We start from the raw sequence: 22,079 nt of genomic DNA, 5'->3' as shown, positions 1-22,079 counted from the left end.
TTTTCCTCTAAATTTAGCATCTTTCTGCAGGTTTCAGGGCTCTCAGGGTGAATCTCTACCTGATAAATGTTATAATTCTTATATTTTTCTTATAAATTTAACGTCTTTCTTCAGGATTCAGGGCTCCCGGGATGAATCTACCTGATAAATGTTATAATTGTGATGTTTTTCCTCTAAACTCAATGTCTTCCTGCAGCTTTTGTTGTAATTTCTTAGTTTTTCCTCTAAATTTAATGTCTTTCTTCAGGTTTCAGGGCTCTCGCGATTAATTTCTGCCCCATAAATGTTATAATTCTGATATTTTTCTTATAAATTTAGCATCTTTCTGCAGGTTTCAAATCTCTCAGGGTGAATCTCTGCCCAATAAATGTTAAAATTCTTATGTTTTTCCTCTAAATTTAGCATCTTTCTGCAGGTTTCAGGGCTCTCAGGGTGAATCTCAACCTGATAAATATTATAATTCTGATATTTTTCTCATAAATTTAACATCTTTCTGCAGGTTTCAGGGCTCTCAGGGTGAATCTCAACCTGATAAATATTATAATTCTGATATTTTTCTCATAAATTTAACATCTTTCTGCAGGTTGCAGGGCTCTCGGGATGAATCTGCCTGATAAATGTTACAATTCTGATGTTTTCCTCTAAATTTAGCATCTTCCTGCAGGTTTCAGGATGAATCTCTACCTGATAAATGAGAGAATTATAGAAGGTCTGGTTAATTTCCTGAGGTGACTGAGTATACTTTCCTGAGGGATCCTGAATTGCTGTTATGAAGGATTTTTCTTTATTGCGCTGGAGTTGGTTCGCCAGAAATTTTCCTGATTTATTATTGTGTTCGAAATCATTATATCTTAGTTGTTGTAATAAAAACTCTGTTTTCTTGGATAGGATATTATCGAGGTTTAGTTTTGCATTTTGTAGTTCGGACCATTATTGATCACTTGGGTTTATTGCATAATTCTCTGTAAGTTGTTTAATTTTTTCTTCAATTTCTTTCTCTGTTTGTAGATCTTTTTTTTTCTTGTGTGAGGAGCACGATATTATTTTACCTCTGATTACGGCCTTTCCAGTTTCCCAAAGCAAAGATGGAGATAAGTCATTAGAGTCATTGTTTTTTAGAAAGTCTGCCCACTCACTCCTTATTACTCGATCAAATTCTGGCTCTTTGAGTAGAGAGATGTTGAGGCGCCAAGTCTGAGGAGGTTTAGGGATGGAATCTGTTTGCAGGCTGAGAGATATTGGTGCGTGGTCGCTGATAATGATTGGGTGGATTTTAGTGGTAACTTTATGTGCGATAGAGTTATTTAAGAGGAAAAAGTCAATTCTTGAAAATGTTTTGTGTACCGCAGAGAGAAACGTATAGTCCCTCTTTGTAGGGTTTTTGAGTCTCCAGACGTCTTTTAGTCCAAAATCTTTCATATAATCATGTATGACTTTAACTGATTGTGACTGTTTTACATGTATTGGACTATTAGATCGATCTACTGAAGGGTTTAAAACTATGTTGACGTCACCACCGATAATAGTTGTTGAGTTAGCAGATAAGTCTGCTAAGTGAGAGAAAACAGTGTGAAAGAATGCTGGATCTTCATTATTCGGAGCATAGAGGTTTACAATAGAATATAATTTATTAAAGATTGTTACCTGGATAATAATATATCTGCCCTCTGAGTCCGTTACTGTACTGTTTAAAGTGAATGGAATTCTCTTATGGACTAGAATGGAGACCCCTCTTTGTCTGCTGTTATAACAAGATGAAAAGATAATACTATAATTCGAGTCTGATAAACATTTTTCTTCCGACTGTAGTAAATGTGTTTCTTGAAGGAGCAAAATATCTGCTTTTAATTTAGAGACATAGTCCATGATTTTAACTCTTTTTGTTTGTGAGCGTATGCCATGAACATTCCAGGTTACGATATTAAACTTGAACATACAGAGAGAAGATGTTCTGTCACTGAGTATGTAGTAATGTAATATAACATCTGTGTGTGTCCTTGTGAGCTGTCTGTTGCTGTCTGTGAGCTGTGAGTGTTGGAGAGAGATGTATACAGCAGGTCAGGATCTATATATACATTATATAATAGCACATCATTGCCTGAAAAACTATCAACAAACACATTATAAAACATACAAGCACAATAAACATGGGGGGTACATAGAGTGTGAGTGAGAGTGTGGGGGGTGAGTGTGTGAGAGGGGGAGAGAGCTAAAGGGAGACATAGAGAGGGAGAGAGAGAAAAGTAGAAGGAGGAGGGGGTTCTCCAGTGGGGAGTGTAGGTTAGGAGAGTGAGACATTTACACCTGTGAGTTTTTTTTATTTTTTGATAACACTTTCTAGCATAAATGACTAAGTGATATATTAAACGTTTAAGCCAGTTGTTTGTTTGTTTTTTTTTAAGAAGAGCCAGGGGGTATCATTTCAAAGCACGTTAACCACTGACAATATTTTTTTTTTAAAGGAAGTAACGGGATCCGACCTGGTCAAAACAAACAATATATTTGTGTGATTTGTGTCTTCCCAAACACCCTGGCTGGTTTAATAATGGCAGAAGATACTTTTAAAGATGTCACAGAGGAAGATTAGAGTGAATTGTGGTGATTGACAGTATTTGATTTAATGACATGTTCCTAATCCACCTTAGAGTACATGTAGGCTAAATATACAAATATGGCAGCACAGTATCTTCAGAGTCCAACAGGAATATCTGTAGCTGTAACGTTCAAATGTGACTGTAGTCACTTCAATACATGCAATAGGTGCTCATGGCTCCCTGATAGGGCGAATAAACCATTGTTTGTTTTGACCACATCGAATCCCTTTACTTCGTTTTAAAAAAAAAAAAAAAAAAAAAATATATATATATATATATATATATATATAGATAGATAGATAGATAGATAGATAGATAGATAGATAGATAGATAGATAGATAGATAGATAGATAGATAGATAGATAGATAGATAGATAGATAGATAGCCAACGGTTAAAGAGCTCTGAAATGACGGTTAGGACGTGGATGACTGAACGAGTTTTTACTGTTTTCTGAGTGACTACTTTAAACAACGTGGTCTCAGTTTGTTCCGATGTATTTTAGCAAATAAAGCTGATGTTGTGCTGCGTGTTGTTCTGATGGGAGGCTGCTGAGGGTCTGAGTGTTTCTGAGAACAAACCCGAGTTAAACCTGAAGTTCTGCTCTGGATCTGTTCCACTGAACACACAAACTAACACACAACACAGCAGTGGACCTGCTTTCATGTTGTGGGTTTTCTTGGTGAGACAATAAATAGTTTTCTGACTCGTTCTTAACCAGGAAGCCTGTGTTACGTTGTGATTATCCCCAGTTGACATGGACGTGTTTCCTGAACAATCACCAGGTGTTAAACACCTGACAGGATGACAGTGATCCATATAGATGAAGCAGAATGCTTGCAGAGCTGATCGGTAGCATAATGAGTAAAATAGTGGTTTCGTAATTTTATCGCTGGATTACGTGGTTTCGAATCCTCTCACCTACTTGAAAAATACGTGTTTTTTATTTCGGCCCGCATATTTCTTTTTACTGTCTGTAGATGATATTTACATGGATATAGACTTTATTAAGTAGTGATGCCGACGTTTTTCGGCGAGGTCTTCTTTATCTGGTATCTTTATTTCACGTAAATCCAGGTCTGACCGTGACGAATCTGCGGACGAAACATCTGGAGACGGAAACTATCACCAGTTAACCTGATCACCAGTCAAACTGGAACACCGGCGCTGCTAAACTGCGTTTTGTTTTGTGTTTTTGTAACATTAAAGTTGTTAATGACCATTTCCAAACAACAGGAGTGACTGACAAAGAAGAGGAGCGACTGTTAACCGTCTTCGTAAACATGAAGTGAGTGTTTCACGAAGATAGAAATGAGAAAAGCTAACATTTGCAGACAGCATGGGCTATCAGTGTTAGCTTGACTGCGTTCAGTTCAACAGAAACATGCAATGTAACTGAGATAAATTATCACTAAATTTGACTCTAGCAGCTGCACTTTATCCCGGTTCTGCTCCAGAGCTTTATTAATGAGTTCTTGTTGATTGTCTCTGAGTTACCGAGCCTAATTAGCTTAGCTTCATTCACATGTTGTCTGGCTGTAGCTGCTGTTAGCATCGCTACTCTGTCATTCCAGGCTCAACATCGAAGGTCTGCTGGTGTATTTTCCTTATGACTACATCTATCCTGAGCAGTACTCCTACATGCTGGAGCTGAAGAGGACTCTGGACGCCAAGGTGGGTGTTTATTCTGCAGGACGTGGTTGTATTTTACAGTCATCCCCTTTAAGAAAGCGTCAGACTGCAAACTTGCTGTGAAAAACTATTAATATCTTCTGTTTGCTTATCTGTCACGCTTAAATGTTTCAGATCATCAAACTAATTTTGATCTAAGACAGTGGTGTCAAACATGCGGCCCGCGGTTCAAAAGCGGCCCTCCAGAGGGTCCAATCCGGCCCTCAAAGTGTAAAAATTTCAGAGAAGACATGAACTGTAAATTAGTAAAACTATAAATTTAAAATAATTTCTAGACCATGACAAGTTTTTTTATCCTAAAGTAAAATACTAGATTGTTCATGTTTTTGTGTCATTTTGTGTCTCATTTTTGTAATATTTTGTCTTGTTTTTGTTGTTTTTTGTCTGACTTTTGTCGTTCGTCTCATGTTTTTGTCATTTTGTTTCTTGTTTTGTGTTTCCTTTTTGTTTCGCTCGTGTTTTTTGTCTTGTTTTTGTCATTGTGTGTTTTGCTTTATTCGTTGTTTTGTGTGCCGTTCTGTTTTTTTGTGGAATCTACACATTGCTAAAATAGAACCTGTGAAGTTGACTAAAGGGTCTTAAAAAGCAGCACATGATGCCACGTTCTATACCGTCCATGTATTGTGTTGCCACTGTATTAACATTAACTGTAACTAGTTTTGTGTCTAGTTTTTAGCACTTTGTGCTTTGTTTAGTGTCTCAATTTGTGTTGTCTTGTGCCTGTTTTTGGTCATTTCATGTCTCATGTAGCTAAATGTTGCAGAAATTAGGCTCATACACTGGAACCAAATATAAATGTAGATAAAAAAGTAGACTGCAACACACCTAATAGTAGAAACTGCACTTCATGACTCGTTAATTTTGGGGCACCATCCTCAACTTGTCTGAGAAAATAATCGATTTAGACAAAGTCTCAAAGAAACTTTGATGAAAACGTAATTAATCAGTCTGTTATCTGAAAGTCTTAAGTTCTGATTTCATTGATCTCCAGTTCCCAAAACAAAGAAATACAGGGTAGAACTGATGATAATTATATACAAACATTTATTAGCTAATATTTCAAATAAACAAGAACAGGCAGTAAATAAATGAATGGATGAATAAATGCAGATAAACTGTTTAACTGTGATCATCACTGGAAGCAGTTGGTGGGAAGGTGATGAATTTATAATCATTTTGAAATTGGAAAACCAATTGTAATTTGTAAATTCACCGTTCATATGTCAATATTAGTGGTAGAGGAAGTGTGCTGGATTTGAAAATCCCCTCCAGACACGTTTAAAGATGCATATAAAACATAGTCTGCTTGTAATACTGCAGCTTTTGGATACATTTACTACTAATTTTTCCTCTGAAATGTTGTGAGGCGTAACTATAAATTACTAGTGCTTCAAAACTAGTACTTCAGTAAATAAACTTAATTGCTTTTCACCTCTTTCCATGCAGCTACTTTATTCCTAATTCTGATTAAAGGATAAATTAGCAAACATGCTTTAGTTATTGTAATGTTCCTTCTGTTTATATTGAGCTTAACCAGAGGCCTTTCTTTCCAACAAGTTTGCCTCTTTTGTTGTGTTGTTGCATCGTGTCACTGCGCTGAGGTAACTAAATAAGGGAGTTTTGTCCTCAGTAGACCGAAGAAGCGACTGATTAAAGTCGTGTTTGTGTTCAGGGCCATGGAGTCCTGGAGATGCCGTCAGGAACAGGGAAAACCATCTCCCTGCTGTCTCTTATCGTTGCCTATCAGAGGGTGAGTTCAGCTTCTCTCTCTGGGATCTTAAAGAGCTGCTGGAGTTAGTGTTTAATCTGGTTTCCCATCAGCTAATAGAACATAAATAATATGTTAGATTCTCTCTCTTTCAGGCCTTTCCTTTGGATGTGACCAAGTTAATTTACTGCTCCAGAACAGTTCCAGAGATCGAAAAGGTGTGCAAATGTGTGACTTTCTGCTGCTCTACAGCAAAAATTAGACGCTTTAAAAGACTTTCATTGTAACTTTTGCCTTTCTCCGTCTGTCCTGTGAGGTCGTGGAAGAGCTCAGGAAGCTGATGGAGTTTTATGCCAAAGAAACTGGAGAGAGGAACAACTTCTTGGCTCTGGCTCTTTCCTCCAGGAAGAACCTCTGCATCCACCCTGAGGTACGAAAAAACACGAAGCAGATTCATCTGAAGCAGCTTTAATAAACACAGGACCGAGCTTTCTGTCTGAAACACGTGTGAAAGATGAATTAAATTCTACATAGGTGAGCTCTCTGCGCTTCGGTAAGGAGGTCGATGGGAAGTGTCACAGTCTGACGGCATCGTACATCCGAGCACAGCGTCACGTTAACCCCAACCAGCCCGTGTGTCGCTTCTACGAGGTAAGAACAGCTGGAGTCATCAGAAAATACCTGTAAGCTGATAATTAATGCTGTTGGAAGAGTGTCATAGTTTGTGCTAATCAAAATATTAAGATACTTTTAGTTTGAAGTGCCTCTCTGGGCACCTGGAGAATTTTTATACCTTCATACTCAGTATCAGAGACATGTAAATAACACTATTAAGTACTGCCATTAGTATGCTGGAGGGTAAAGTTTTTTCTGTTAAAAAACAGAATATTATGAGGTCCGTGATGTTTGTTGAAGAGCAGTTTAAGACCATTAAATCTTTGATTCATCAGTAAAATGTGAGAATTTCCATCCACTTGAAGCTATAAGCACAATTTTTGAAATTGTGTTGTCAGTTTAATGGCAAAAATCCAAAGATATTTAATTTCTAATTGTATAAAACAGAAATAGGAAGAAGAAAAAAATACTGTTGAGAATCCAGAACCACTAGATTCATTCATTCAACCTCTTTTTACACGAGTATGAGACGGCAGAGTAGGAAACTAAACAAAAGACGTAGAGACATGAAGAAGAAACTTATATATGAATGACAATAAAAATATGTTAAGAAGCAAAATTAATCAAATAAAGCTGTTAAGAAAAGTTTTCAGTTACAACTTAAAACAAAAGAATGAACTGAAACAAGAGTAGCTGGAGGTGAAACTATGAAACTAAAATACAAAACTTAAATTGCCAGAAGTCTAAAAATGAGCCCAGCTTTGTTCTGGTTACAGCGAGTAAAACTGTTCTTTAACTGGCAATAAATCTTAGACAGCATCTATGGGTTCAAGAATCACAGCTGATGTACATAAACATACATACAATACAAATAACTGGCATTTTAGCTTGAAAAGGAATTAATTGATGGTGGAATACTAATTAATTTTCTGCTCATTAGCTCTGTTGGATTGTTTAAAGCTCTTTGACTGAATTTCCTCCAACTTTCTTTTGTCTATTATTGAAATCTTCCTGCTGAATTTCATTTACATAAAGTGTGTGATTAGTTATTAGTGATCAGATGTTCATGTGACTGGACAACAGCTCAGTAAAAACTGAAATCCATCAGCTGTTTGACACAGTTTCCCTCCTGTCAGGATCTCTAACTGGGTTAAAACAAACAATGAGCAGCACAGATAATCTGCTGTGTGTAACTACAGATTAGAGCTGGTGTTGAGTTTCTTTTGTCCTCTGAATGAACTCCATCTCAGATTCAGCTGCAGAAAACACTCTGCTGAAGTTATGCAACATAAATGAGACTGGTGCATGTTTGAAGGTGGAACTAAAGTGTAATTTCTGACCTTTAACAAGCCTCCGACTGAGAAAAATGCATGTCAGATTGTATGTTTGCAGCTGAAGTTAACGTGTTGTCAGGTTTAATGTGCCTCTACTCTGTTTCCTTAAACTTCTCTCATCTTTCTGCTTTTTTCTTCAGGAGTTCGACGCCGTCGGCCGTCAGGTTCCTCTTCCAGCTGGAATCTACAACCTGGACGACCTGAAGGACTTCGGCAGGAGGAAGGGATGGTGTCCTTATTACCTGGCTCGCTATGCGGTACGTTTCAAACATTAAATATGTGGAAAAATAATAGGTTTCTTAATATTTTCTTGCACCTATTCAAGCTTTCTGTTGATTTTATATTTTGTTAAACTTGAAACAGATCCAGTGTTTTAAGGGAATAAAATAACAAAATGAACAATTCCACAGACAACTCTCCTGAGAAAATGAGTTAGAAAATGAAAAAAATACAATCCTTTATCCAGTTTGTATTTACTGGAATTTCAGAGGTGTTTTTAGTGAGAACCCATGTTTTTGTCACTGACTGGAAGATAATCTGACAGTACTTGAGGCTACGTTTTACAGAATAATATATTTTTTTCAGTTGAATATCATGTTTTCTTTCTACTTACTGTCTGAATCTCCTCTCAGATCCTTCATGCTAACATCGTGGTCTACAGTTATCACTACCTGCTGGACCCTAAGATCGCTGACCTGGTGTCCAAAGAGCTCGCCAAGAAATCTGTGGTGGTGTTTGATGAGGCTCATAATATCGGTGAGGAACGGAACAGACATCTAAACTGAATTCAGAATAATCTTCTTGTAAATTTTCTTGCCTAGTTTCACCTCTTTCTCTTTCGTTTTCTCCTCAGACAACGTTTGCATCGACTCCATGAGTGTGAACATCACCAGACGAACACTGGACCGCTGCCAGAACAACGTGGACACGCTGCAGAACACCATACAGAAGTAAGAGAAATACTGTTCTCACTCGTGTATTTCAGTTTGTGCAGCTGAACTAATATTCCTCTCAAAGATCAGACTCAACATCTGCAGTAAAAGCTGTGTTCTGTACCTCAGTCCTCAGAGCAGATTAGTTTTGACCAGTTTTGTATTTAATTTGTAAAAGAGATGTCGCTACTTAGACACCGATTGAACCCAAACTTGCAGCGATGTCTTTTCCTTTGAATGATTTAATTAATTTATCCAGGCTAGAATGACGGCGTATTATAATTAGTAGAAAACTTTAGAGGCCAAAAATGTTTCTTTAGACAAAGCAGAGATCATGTAAACATTTGTCACATCAAAATACAGTTTGTACTCGATGCATGTACCTGACTGAAAATTACACCAAATGTCTCTCCTCCACTTCCTGACTTTAATCCTACATCAGACAGATGTATTTAATGATGAAAACTGTTTTGTTTTCTTTGGTATATAAACCTGCAGGGTAAAACAGATCCACTGTTTTTAATTCCAGCATTAACCTTGATAAGCGAGGAATGATAAAAGAATAAAACTGTTGTCGCCTCTGACAGGATAAAGGAAACAGACGCCGCTAAGCTGAGGGAGGAATACCGACGGCTGGTGGAGGGACTGAAGGAAGCCAACGTTGCCAGGGAGACGGACATCTACCTTTCAAACCCGGTGTTACCTGATGAAATTCTGAAAGGTTTGTTCACCACCAGGATCAGGCATGAACACTAAAAGAACCAGTTTACTGATTTGATTCTTTCCTTTCCTGTGTTTGTGTCTATAAACGATGGAATAGACTATGTTTACATGAAGCCAGCTACATTTTAAAATGCCGGTTGTGCTTTCTGCCCTTTTGAGGTCAGTGTTTATTGCAAGTAGTTTTTAACGATTTCAGCGAAAGATGGTTAAAGCTTTGTCACAGAACAGTCACAAGCCAAAATGCTCTTAAGATGCTGTTAATTCTTCCTTTTTCTTCTTTAGGTCAAGAAGATGGATGGATGGATGAATAGATAGATAGGTAGATAGGTAGATAGGTAGATAGATGGATAGATAGGTAGATAGGTGGATGTGATGGATGGATGGAAGGAATAGATGGATGAGTAGTTGGATGGATGGATGGATGGATGATGGAAGGATAGGTAGGTGGATGGATGGAAGGAATGGATGGATGGATGGATGGATGGATGGATGGATGGATGGATGGATGGATAGGTGGATGTAAGAGATGGATGGATGGAAGGAATAGACAGATAATGGATACTGTGGATAGACGGATGGATGGATGGAAGGAATGGATGGATGGATGGATGGATGGATGGATAGGTGGATGTAAGAGATGGATGGATGGAAGGAATAGACAGATAATGGATACTGTGGATAGACGGATGGATGGATGGAAGGAATGAATAGATGGATTGATGGGTAGGTAGAAGGATACTTTATTCATCCCCTTGGGAAAATTCAACATTTAGATTAACAAACTCCACAAAACATGACATTTTAATCTGGAATAAGAGCCAAAACATGGAGACAGAGAGGTTCATGAGTTTAGCCAGCTCAGTATGGACATGGTATATGACATAAACACAAGGCTGAACCTCCACAAAGTAAAAGTTTTTTTGTTTTCTGCTGCCTTTCTCCTTCTCTCAGAGGCCGTCCCTGGTACGATTCGAACAGCCGAACACTTTGTTGGATTCCTGAGACGTTTCCTGGAGTATCTGAAGTCCCGTCTGAGGGTCCACCATGTGGTGCAGGAGAGCGCCCCCCAGTTCCTCAAAGACATCTTCGACAAAGTCTGCATCGACCGCAAACCTCTCAGGTCAGAATGAAAACTCAAATCCTGGAAGTTCTCGTCCTATCTTCCATCTTTCAGACGTCTCTCATTAAGTTTCTTGTTCTTTCATTTTCTTTCATCTTCTTCGGCTCTTCATTTTTTCTTTAGTAGCTGCTAACTCATCCTGCCATTTCTTCATTTATTTTCTTTTTACATCTTAACATCTATCTTACTAAACATCTGTATTGATTCTCATGTACGTTTTCTCTCTGTAATCTTTTCTATTTGTCCGTTTCTTGTCTCAGGTTTTGTGCAGAACGTTTGCAGTCGCTGCTACGAACTCTGGAGATCGCCGACATCGCAGACTTCTCAGCTGTTACTCTCATCTCCAACTTTGCTACCCTCGTCAGTACCTACAGCCAAGGTACTTCAACGCTCACTTGCACCTTAAAATACTCCAAATCCGATCGTGTTAACATGTGTATTCCTCTAGCAGATGCTGTAGTTGAAGTAAGATTAAGCTGAACAGAAGTTGGGTTTAGTTTTTGATATCTTTCGATGATTAATCAAACATCTTTCTGTCTTTCTTACTCTCTATAAAGGTTTTACGATTATTATTGAGCCCTTTGAAGACAGAACTCCAACCATCGCCAACCCGGTGCTGCACTTCAGGTGGGATAGAACTGATTAAATATGTTTAAAAATAGGAAATATGATTGATTAATGTCTATTTGGTGCAGTCTACACATTCAGTGATGGTTATCTGTGAATGATGTGGTGGATTTTTCCACATAAAACACTAAAATATCCTCAAAATAACCATTTTAGCATTAAAAAGTTTAGGTATTTGTCGGATCTAGGTTCTGATTACAGGCTATAAACAAGTAAATAAAGTCATTGATTTTAAATATGTGAGGTTATGCAGAATGATGAGATTTTGTTTTTCTCTCAGCTGTATGGATCCATCTATAGCCATCAAACCAGTTTTTCAAAGGTTTCAGTCAGTCATCATCACCTCGGGGGTACGTTACCTTTCACTTTCTCCTTTCTCTACCTATTTTACAGTCATATTACTCCTTTAGCAATTGAGTTTTGTTATTTTATTTGCCTTAAGGATACCTTTTTTCAGTTTGAATATCATGTTAAACTATAATCCTGCAGCTTAATTCATGCCATGTTTGACTACTGCCATGATTTTTTTTGTTTGAAATATTCGACTATCACAGCTGGTAGCAGTTTGGCAGCTTAATGTCTGGTCCTTCTTTGATTCCAGACAAATAAAAAACCAATACTGTGATCAAGTAATTAGATTTTCAGTTTAATTTTTTCGATGTTCAATAATAAATGAATGGTAGACCTCATTTTGACCGTCTTTTTCTTCCGTTTGTCCTCCGTTTTCAGACTCTCTCTCCACTGGACATCTATCCCAGAATCCTCGACTTTCGCCCCGTTACCATGGCGTCCTTCACCATGACACTGGCACGGACCTGCCTCTGTCCTCTGGTGTGTAGCTTCACTCAGATACACAAAAATACGTTGATGTCGCTTTTATGAATGGCAAGATGTGATGGAGTTTGTCACAAAAACTGTAAATAAAACCAAAAATGTCAAAAGAAATGTTAAAAAAAAAAAGAATACATTTAACGTTTGTCTTTGTCTTGCATAGATTGTCGGACGGGGAAACGATCAGGTGGCTCTAAGCTCCAAGTTTGAAACCAGAGAAGACTTTGGTTAGTAAAAATGTGCAGTTTTATATTTATTATAAAAGAGAGGATCTCGTATGACTGACACACAGTGTTTTCATGTTTTCCGTGAAAGCTCAAACTTTTATTCATTCAAACTTTTAAACGGTAGTGTACATGAATTAAAGTTGCTCTATATTAACTAAAGTTGCTCTAAATGAGTAGAAGTTGCTCTGTATTAGTTAAAGTTGCTCTAAAGGAGTTAAATTTGCTCTGAAATGATATTGAAGTTGCTCTATGTTAGTTAAAGTTGCTATATCTTAGTTAAAATTGATCTAAAGGACTTAAAGTTGCTCTATATTAGTTAAAGTTGCTCTAAAATGAGTTAAATTTGCTCTATATTAGTTAAAGTTGCTCTAAAATGAGTTAAAGTTGCTCTATATTAGTTAAAGTTGCTCTAAAATGAGTTAAAGTTGCTCTATATTAGTTAAAGTTGCTCTAAAATGAGTTAAAGTTGCTCTATATTAGTTAAAGTTGCTCTAAAATGAGTTAAAGTTGCTCTATATTAGTTAAAGTTGCTCTAAAATGAGTTAAAGTTGCTCTATATTAGTTAAAGTTGTCCTAAAATGAGTTAAAGTTGCTCTATATTAGTTAAAGTTGCTCTAAAATGAGTTAAAGTTGCTCTATATTAGTTAAAGTTGCTCTAAAATGAGTTAAAGTTGCTCTATATTAGTTAAAGTTGCTCTAAATGAGTTAAAGTTGTCCTAAAATGAGTTGACGTTGCTCTACATTAGTTAAAGTTGCTCTATATTAGTTAAAGTTGTCCTAAAATGAGTTAAAGTTGCTCTATATTAGTTAAAGTTGCTCTAAAATGAGTTAAAGTTGCTCTATATTAGTTAAAGTTGCTCTAAATGAGTTAAAGTTGTCCTAAAATGAGTTGACGTTGCTCTACATTAGTTAAAGTTGCTCTATATTAGTTAAAGTTGTCCTAAAATGAGTTAAAGTTGCTCTATATTAGTTAAAGTTGCTCTAAAATGAGTTAAAGTTGCTCTATATTAGTTAAAGTTGCTCTAAATGAGTTAAAGTTGTCCTAAAATGAGTTGACGTCGCTCTACATTAGTTAAAGTTGCTCTATATTACCGTTCAAAAGTTTGGGGTCACTCAGACAATTTCATGTTTTCCATGAAAACCGTTTAAAATATTTTTTCTCCCAGCTGTGATTCGTAACTATGGCAACCTACTTCTGGAGATGTCCGCCGTGGTTCCTGACGGGATCGTGGCGTTTTTCACGAGCTACGTCTACATGGAGAACATCGTGGCGTCCTGGTATGAACAGGTCAGTGTGTGCACAGATGTAACGTAATGGTTTCTTCTTAAAGCCGTATGAATTTAACATGTTTTTGTTTTGTTGCAGGGCATCCTGGAGAACATCCAGAGGAACAAGCTGATCTTCATCGAGACTCAGGACGCAGCAGAGACCAGCATGGCTCTGGAGAAATATCAGGAGGTCAGAGGGGCTCCTGTTCTTCTATTTTATGCTCATTAATAGATAAATCAGCTGCCCCTCTGTGTTTTCTCTGCTTGTTGTTGCTCTTCAGGCTTGTGAGAACGGCAGAGGAGCCATCCTCCTTTCTGTGGCCAGAGGAAAAGTGTCTGAAGGAATAGATTTCGGTGAGTCATCAAGCCGCAGGGATGAAGCGCCTTGTTGAAGAATTGTTTGTGGTCACATATACGATAAATCTCGTTGTGTTTTCCGTTTTCAGTGCACCATTTTGGCCGAGCAGTCATCATGTTTGGAGTTCCTTATGTTTACACTCAGAGCCGCATCCTGAAGGTCAGAATTATCGCCAACTCTCTCACTGTCAGCAGCTCTACATTTACCATCTGCCACTTCCAGTGATACTCCTCACCATTTTAGAAATGTAAAAGTTACTATTTGCTGACTTTAGAGCTGTCAGTTTTGAGTGTTAAGTGTCAAAAGTCTCAGTCTGCTGCAGAATACAGTGTTAGCTGTTAACTGTGTACTATGAATGTATGAAGACATGCTTTAGGACACAGGACCAGTTGTGTTGTAATGAAAGGTGTTTTTAACATTATTTATGGTAGATCAGGGGTGTCAAACATGCGGCCCACGGGCCAAAATCGGCCCTCCAGAGGGTCCAATCTGGCCCGACGTAAAGAGTAAAAATTACAGAGAAGACATTGACTTTAGATTGTAAATTAGTAAAACTATAAATTTAAAATAATTTATAGACCATGACAAATTGTTTGGATCATAAAGTAAAATACTAGATTGTTCATTGTTCTTTTGTCATTTTGTGTCTCATTTTTGCCATATTTTGTCTTGTTTTTGTTGTTTTTTTGTCTGACTTGTTGTTTTGTTTGTCGCTTTTGTCGTTTTGTGTTTCCTTTTTGTCTCGCTTGTGTTTTTGTCATATTTTTGTCGTTTTGTGTTTTGCTTTATTTGTTGTTTTGTGCGTCGTTTTTGTCGTTTTGTGGGGATTTTTTGTCTTGTTTGTGTTGTCTTTTTTGTCGTTTTGTTGTTTTGTCTCGTTTGTGTCATTTGTGCATTTGTTTGTCTTGTTCTTGTCCATTTTTTTTGTCATTTTGTTTCTTGCTTTTGTGATTTTGTGTTACGTTTTTGTCATTTTGTGTCTCATTTTTGTAATATCTTATTTTTGTTGTTTTTTGGTCTGATTTTTGTCGTTTGTCTTGTGTTTTTGTCGTTTTGTGTTTCCTTCTTGTCTCGCTTGCGTTTTTTGTCGGATTTTTGTCATTTTGTGTTTTGCTTTATTCATTTTTTTGTGCGTCGTTTTTGACATTTTGTGGGGAGTTTTTTGTCTTGATTGTGGTGTTTGTCTTTTTTTGCCATTTTGTTTCCTTTTTTTGTCTCATTTGTGTATTTTTTTGCCTTGTTTTTGTCATTTTTTTTTGTCATTTTGTTTCTCACTTCTGTCATTTTGTGTCTCATTTTTGTAATTTGTCTTGTTTTGTTGTTCTTTGTCCTTTTTTGTCTAAATTTTGTCATTTGTCTCATGTTTTTGTCGTTTTGTTTCCTTTTTGTCTTGCTTGTGTTTTTTGTCTGTCATTTTGTGTTTTGCTTTATTCGTTGTGTATTGTTTTTGTTGTTTTTTTGTGTCTTTGTCTTGTGTTGTTTGTCTATTTTTTTGTCTTTTTTTTCTTTTTTTAGCAGTTTTTGTCGATTCTTTTTGTCTCATTTTTGCAATATTTATTCTTGTTTTTGTTTTTTGTGTGTATTTGTCAGCATCACTGAATCTGAAAATTATCACACAGCTGAAGTGAATATATCTATAAAATTTATAAAGTTCGTATTTAATTCAAAGGTGTTTTAATATTAGAATGCAGAAGTTGTAGCACAGTGCAACTGGCAGCTGATTTAGGATTTGTCTTTTCCTAAACTCCAATTAAACTGTTCACATTGTTAAAGAAAAGACAAACACAGATGTTTTAGTACTTATGTCATTTGTATATTTATAAATCACACTTCCTTTTATTTTCAGTCTGACTGAATGTTTTTATTTCATATTTGTTTCGTGATTGTGCTCATAGCTGAAGGATATTTTTCCTCTCTGTGAAACTCATGACTCAGGCTCGGCTGGAGTACCTTCGGGATCAGTTTCAGATCCGAGAGAACGACTTCCTGACGTTTGATGCCATGCGTCATGCTGCTCAGTGTGTCGGCAGAGCCATCAGAGGAAAGACCGACTATGGACTCATGATTTTTGCTGACAAGGTGCGTGATGTTTCCATCCACTGTAAATATTCGTCTGATCCTGATGTAGCACAACTCGAGTAATTTTTCCTTCACAGACTGAAGATGAATCGGTGTGTGATGATAGAAGCTGTGTTAACTTCCCTCTCTGCTCCTCAGCGTTACGCCCGAGCGGACAAACGAGGGAAACTTCCTCGCTGGATTCAGGAGCACATCAACGACGGCAGTCTGAACCTCACCGTGGACGAGACCGTGCAGCTCTCCAAGCACTTCCTGCGACAGATGGCTCAGCCCTTCAGACAGGTACGACCAGACAACTACTACACAAGTGTAACATCTGTGCTTCTAAATAGTTTTCTTTTTCCCTCTGATACCTAGATGGTTAACTGACTTACCAGTCGTGTAAATGTAGTTTCATTCAGTGTTCAGGTGCAACAAAAAAACTTAACAGATTGTAAAAGTAAGAGCAGTTTAAAACAACCAAACTCTTGTCTCATTTGTGGGAAAAGATGAAGGTAAAAATGTAGTTCCTGATTTTGAAGAAAGAGGTTTGTCGTCTAATTACAAATCGAGAACATTTTCTGATAAATGCAGAATAATTAAACACAAAGACACCCATGTACTGTATTTATTCCTCATGTTTTGTCCCGTAAATGAAATAATTACAGGCCTGACATCACCTGGCAGCCACGTGTTTGTGATGCACAGTCGATAAATTATAATTCCATGTAAAAGGGGAACAAATTTTGGTACAAATTCTCACATTTTTGGGTTATTCCAGAATTGAAGGACTTTTGGGCTTCAAATTTTTGAAACATTAACCTTCTCTTTTACAGCTTTCTGCTACATGTTCATCAATAATAGGTAATAAACTATCAAAGGCTTGATTGGCTCAGCTTCCACATCAATGGAACCATTTTTATTCCATGTTTTCTGTGTTGTTTGCTAACCCTACTCTAATCACAGTAACAGGGTTGCTAATCCATGCTAATGTGATCTTTTTCTCAGCAGTAGAAGCTAGATATTTAGCTGCTGTTACTGCCGACCAAGAGGACAAACTGACTGATGGAAAACAGTCAAAAGAATTAGTCTGATCCTGATAATATGATGTAGAGTAAGACATTCAATCAAGGCTGACAATGTGATGAAAACATGAAAAATAGAAGAGAGGACATAGCTTTGCTCTACACATTCTTTAGAAAAACAGTTTGACGATGTTGACGACAAAAACAAGACACAAAACAACAAAGATACAGAAAATGACAAAAACAAGACAAAACAATGAAAGACAAGACGAAAGTGAGATACAAAATGACAAATGAGTCACAAAACGACAGAAACGAGACAAAATGAGAAAAACAAGACTCAAAACAACAAAAATGAGACAAAATAAGAAAAATGAGACACAAAACGACAAAAAACGAGACAAAAAGAGAAAAACGAGACAAGAGAAAAACGAGACAAAACGAGAAAAACAAGACACAAAACAACAAAACTGAGACACAAAACGACAAAAACGAAGCAAAAAAGAGAAAAACGAGACAAAACGACAGAAACAAGACACAAGACAAAAATGAGACAAAATAAGAAAAACGAGACACAAAACGACAAAAATGAGACAAAAAATTAGAAAAACAAGACAAAATGACAAAAATGTCATCAACAGGGTTGGGTGCATGTTGTGCATAATAACTACTATTTAAAATATTATGTTGATTAAAAAAATGTTCCCATAATTACAAGAGACATCAATGAAAAAAAACAAAAAAGGAGAATTTAAAAACATTTTCAAACATTCTTTTCTCCTATTTTTTTTTAGATTTGGTCTCAGGACAAGAACATTTACACAACAACTGCACATTTTAGTATTTTGTACATGGATTGTTTGAAACTTGATGGGATATAAAATGTGTGTTGACAAATCTGACTGTAGACTAGAAGTTCTGAAGTCCTCAGCAGTGTTGTTTAGTAGAACAGTAAATCTAAATGTCCAGACAGTCCATCATTTTTATATTTACCTCTATATTCCCACCAGGAGGACCAGCTGGGTCTGTCTCTGTTGACACTGGAGCAGCTGGAGTCGGAGGAAATGCTGCAGAAAATTACTCAGATTGCTCATCAGACCTGAAGGTGACACACTCTGCTGCGTTATGTCGTCACTATGGCAACGCCCACAATGGAGTCATCGGCCGTTAACAATGATCAGAAGTGGGTCAAGTAGCAGACACAACGTACAGAGTTCATTTTAGGCAGCGCAGACTTCCAGATACGTAGCATTTAGGAGGTTAAACTAAACTACCTTCCAGAAGTTCTTTTCCTGTGTGGTGAAAATACCGTTAGAGTATTTAAAGTACAGCTTGGCTCCACTGTGATGGCTGCAGGAGAGGTTTCTGTGTTAGTTTAAATTCCACAGTAGGTCTGAGCTTCAGAAAACTCATCCAGAATTTAGTATTTTGGGCCACTTGCTAAACAGATTTGCATGCATTCAGTAGTAACTAAATACTGAAGTACTCGACTGCCATGTAAAACTAGCATTGAAAAGAAAACAGAAATATCTGCATTATTGAACAGTTTCCATTGTTATAAGAGAACTAATACTTGAATTTCAGTAGACACTTACTTTCAGTCCATAAATGAACAAGTTGTGCTGTTTTAGAATCGTCTTTTTGCTGAGTTACAAACAGCATCAGTGGGTCAATGTATTGCATCGGCTGCAGAATCATTTTTCCACCTGTGGGTGTAACATCGGTCCAAATAGTGTCTGTCGTACAGACTAGACTACTGTAACTGTACGTAGTCGCATTTTATACCGAATATTTGTTTACCTGTTTTCCAACCAGAAAGTTGGACTATAAATGTTTGTATTTAACCGGCTGACTTGCGTTGTTATTCTTTTGAATGCATTTTACTTTTTGTGTGTTTTGAGAGAAAGGCCTTTAACCCTGGAAGACACAAATATCGAAAAATAATGAGCAAAAAAAAACCCCAAAACAAAATCTGTATATATTTGTATAGAAACCCAAATATAGAAAAAAATGGAATGTGTATGTATGTATGTATGTATGTATGTATGTGTATATATATATATATATATATATATATATATATATATATATATATATATATATGTATATATAAAAACCCAAATATAGAAAAAATTAGCAAAAAAACTAAAAATAATATATATATATTAGTAATATATATCTATTATTCAATAAATATATATATTGTAGTTTATATATTTAGTTTTATTTATTTTTTTGGTCGTTTTTTCTCTATATTTTCTTTTATAGAAAAAAATAGAAAAAGATAAATAATATAACAAAAAATTACAGTGAGAGTACGGTGTATAAACTGTAAATACATTTTTTTCGTGAGTTTTCATGGTCAAAATGAGAGATCGGGTGGCCGATCTTAAAATAAATCAATATTGATTTTCTTATAGAGCGTTAAAGTTTTGCGAAGCCAGGGGGCGGGACTACTTGGCAGTCTGGTCTGGAATGATTGACAGGTCCTATGGAGGAAGCAGCAGAGACTCTGCTCTCCTCGTTTGGATTAATTCTGATATAATAACTGTTGGTTTATTTGTCCGTGGAGCAGCAGAACCTTTTCCACAGACAGTTTTCCTGCCTGTTGGCTTGTTTTAACCAGTTTTCTACCTTCGGCTGATTCTACCAGCAGACACTGAAAGGAGTCTAATAGTTCGGCAAGTAAATGTTTATTTTCGTATCGGTGCCGCTTTTAATGCACTTTATATGCAGCTTTAGTGTCAGATATAATGTGTGCCATGCACTCCAGATGTTGGTTCAGTTTGTTTCAGTGTGTGTTGACCAGAGAAGAAAGTTAGCATAGTAAATATTAGCTTTAATGTTAGCGATGCTAACCGAGCTAGCTGCTCAGTCATAGCCTGATTAAAGCTAACGTAGCATTAAGCTAATGTGTTGCGTTTCATGTAAACAGCTGAAGTGTGTTGTTTTCCTGTGATGTGGTTCATTAAGTTCATAAAACTGTGGCTGGTTGACATTAATGTAACGTTCAGGAAACTTAAATGTGATTAAAACAGTAACGTTAATGTTCTAGTTGTCAGTAATCAGCTTTAATTTTACACTAAAACAGACTGATATTTTTAAATGACATCAGTTTCATTAATTTGTTGAAAATTGTCTCATTTGTTGTTATGATGTTGCTGCTGATTCATTAAAAGCTGATGATCCATGTTGAAGATACGTTTAGTTCTAGTATCAGAAGTACAAGAAGGAAAATGGAAGTTTAGTTCTGCTACATCAAAGGTTTCAGGATTAAAATAACTAAATGAGTCTTTATGCCTCAAACTTTATTTTTACAGTAAAGCAATAATGAAATAATCACAGATAATAAAAATATAAATATCAGAGAAAACCTGAGAATAATTTCCTGAAAAGTCTGTGAAGGAAAAGCAGCTTTTTTATCCTGAAAAATCAGAATCAGCTCCAACATCTGCATCTGACAGCATCAAGTCAACCAGAAAGAAAAGAAAAAAGAAAATGACTTCTTTCTGATCACATCTGTTCCGCTGCTCACAGTCTGCTGCTGCTCACATTCTTCACATTTATTGTCCACTTTTAAAAGTTCAGCAGACAGGTGCTCTGCTTTGGAGTGTGACGATGTCGTCGGTGATGTGGAGAGTGAAGTTTCCGTTTCACCCACAGCGTGCTTTAGGACAGCCGGGTCGAACTTGATGTTTGAAATACTGACCAACAGCTCAGATTTAACTGTCTGTAGTTCTGTCTTGATGGGTGTTAAACTTTCACTCAAAGCCGCCAGGAGCTGGGTCTTTAAAATAACCGCCGTCTCGTTACAGAGTGAAAGTAGCAGTTCCTCCTTAAGGTCAGAGATTGCAGCATCTGAGGGCCTCTTCAAAAGAAGACGTAGTTGATGAAGGCGTTCTGGAGCAGGACCAGAAAGACCACGACCAAGCAGCCTTGAGAACTTGGGCAGCGTCTTGTTTCAACATGTTGTAAAAACGTGCCATATGTTGAAATAATGTAAAGCAGGCTGTGAAAAACACTCCAGAAAGGTTTTCTTTGAAAAAAAAAATCATCATGAATTTTGGTGCAAAAAAACGCTATGTCGAAAAAAACCCCTGCGATTTTTCAACATGTAAAAACGTACCATATGATGAAATAATGTAAAGGAGGCCGTGAAAAACACTATGGTAAGGTTTTCTTTGAAAAAAAATCATCATGAATTTTGGCGCAAAAAACGCCGTAGTATACTATGTCGAAAAAAAAATAGATTTTTCAACATGTTGTAAAAACGTGCCATATGATGAAATAATGTAAAGGAGGGTGTGAAAAACACTCCAGAAAGGTTTTCTTTGAAAAAAAAAAAAAATCATCATGAATTTTGGCGCAAAAAAACACCTTAGTATACTATGTCGAAAGAAACTGCGATTTTTCAGCATGTTGTAAAAATGTGCCATATGATGAAATAATGTAAAGGAGGCCATGAAAAACACTATGGTAAGGTTCTCGTTGACAAAAAATCATTAATTTTGGCGCAAAAAAACGCCATAGTATACTGTTGAAAAAAACCCTGCACTTTTTCAACATGTAAAAACGTGCCATATGATGAAATAATGTAAAGCAGGCTGTGAAAAACACTCCAGAAAGGTTTTCTTTGGAAAAAAAAATCATCATGAATTTTGGCACAAAAAAACGCCATAGTATACTATGTCGAAAAAAACTGCGATTTTTCAACATGTTGTAAAAACGTGCCATATGTTGAAATAATGTAAAGCAGGCTGTGAAAAACACTTCAGAAAGGTTTTCTTTGAAAAAAAAAATCATCATGAATTTTGGCGCAAAAAAACGCCATAGTATACTATGTCAAAAAATGTCATTTTTCAACATGTTGTAAAAACGTGCCATATGATGAAATAATGTAAAGGAGGCTGTGAAAAACACTCCAGAAAGGTTTTCTTTGAAAAAAAAAAATCATGAATTTTGGCGC

The 22,079-nt window shown here is 36.6% G+C and overlaps 1 protein-coding gene across 1 annotated transcript; it reads left to right on the top strand.

Moving 5' to 3' along the window:
• Positions 1-3,829: 3,829 nt before the first annotated feature.
• On the top strand, positions 3,830-18,957 carry LOC111586835 (excision repair cross-complementation group 2). Its single transcript, XM_023296653.3, has 23 exons — positions 3,830-3,882; positions 4,169-4,268; positions 5,959-6,036; positions 6,150-6,212; positions 6,311-6,424; positions 6,529-6,645; positions 8,084-8,200; positions 8,576-8,699; positions 8,797-8,893; positions 9,463-9,596; positions 10,550-10,718; positions 10,979-11,097; positions 11,276-11,345; positions 11,626-11,695; positions 12,075-12,176; positions 12,340-12,403; positions 13,570-13,691; positions 13,770-13,862; positions 13,954-14,026; positions 14,119-14,189; positions 15,966-16,109; positions 16,248-16,391; positions 18,124-18,957. Exons 1-23 carry the CDS (start codon positions 3,878-3,880, stop codon positions 18,214-18,216), a joined length of 2,283 nt encoding a protein of 760 aa, XP_023152421.1. The 5' UTR covers positions 3,830-3,877; the 3' UTR covers positions 18,217-18,957.
• The last annotated feature ends 3,122 nt before the right edge of the window (positions 18,958-22,079 follow it).

Source organism: Amphiprion ocellaris, chromosome 7, assembly GCF_022539595.1.
Source record: "Amphiprion ocellaris isolate individual 3 ecotype Okinawa chromosome 7, ASM2253959v1, whole genome shotgun sequence".
Lineage (NCBI taxonomy): Eukaryota > Metazoa > Chordata > Actinopteri > Pomacentridae > Amphiprion > Amphiprion ocellaris.
This window is presented reverse-complemented; position numbering and strand designations above follow the sequence as displayed.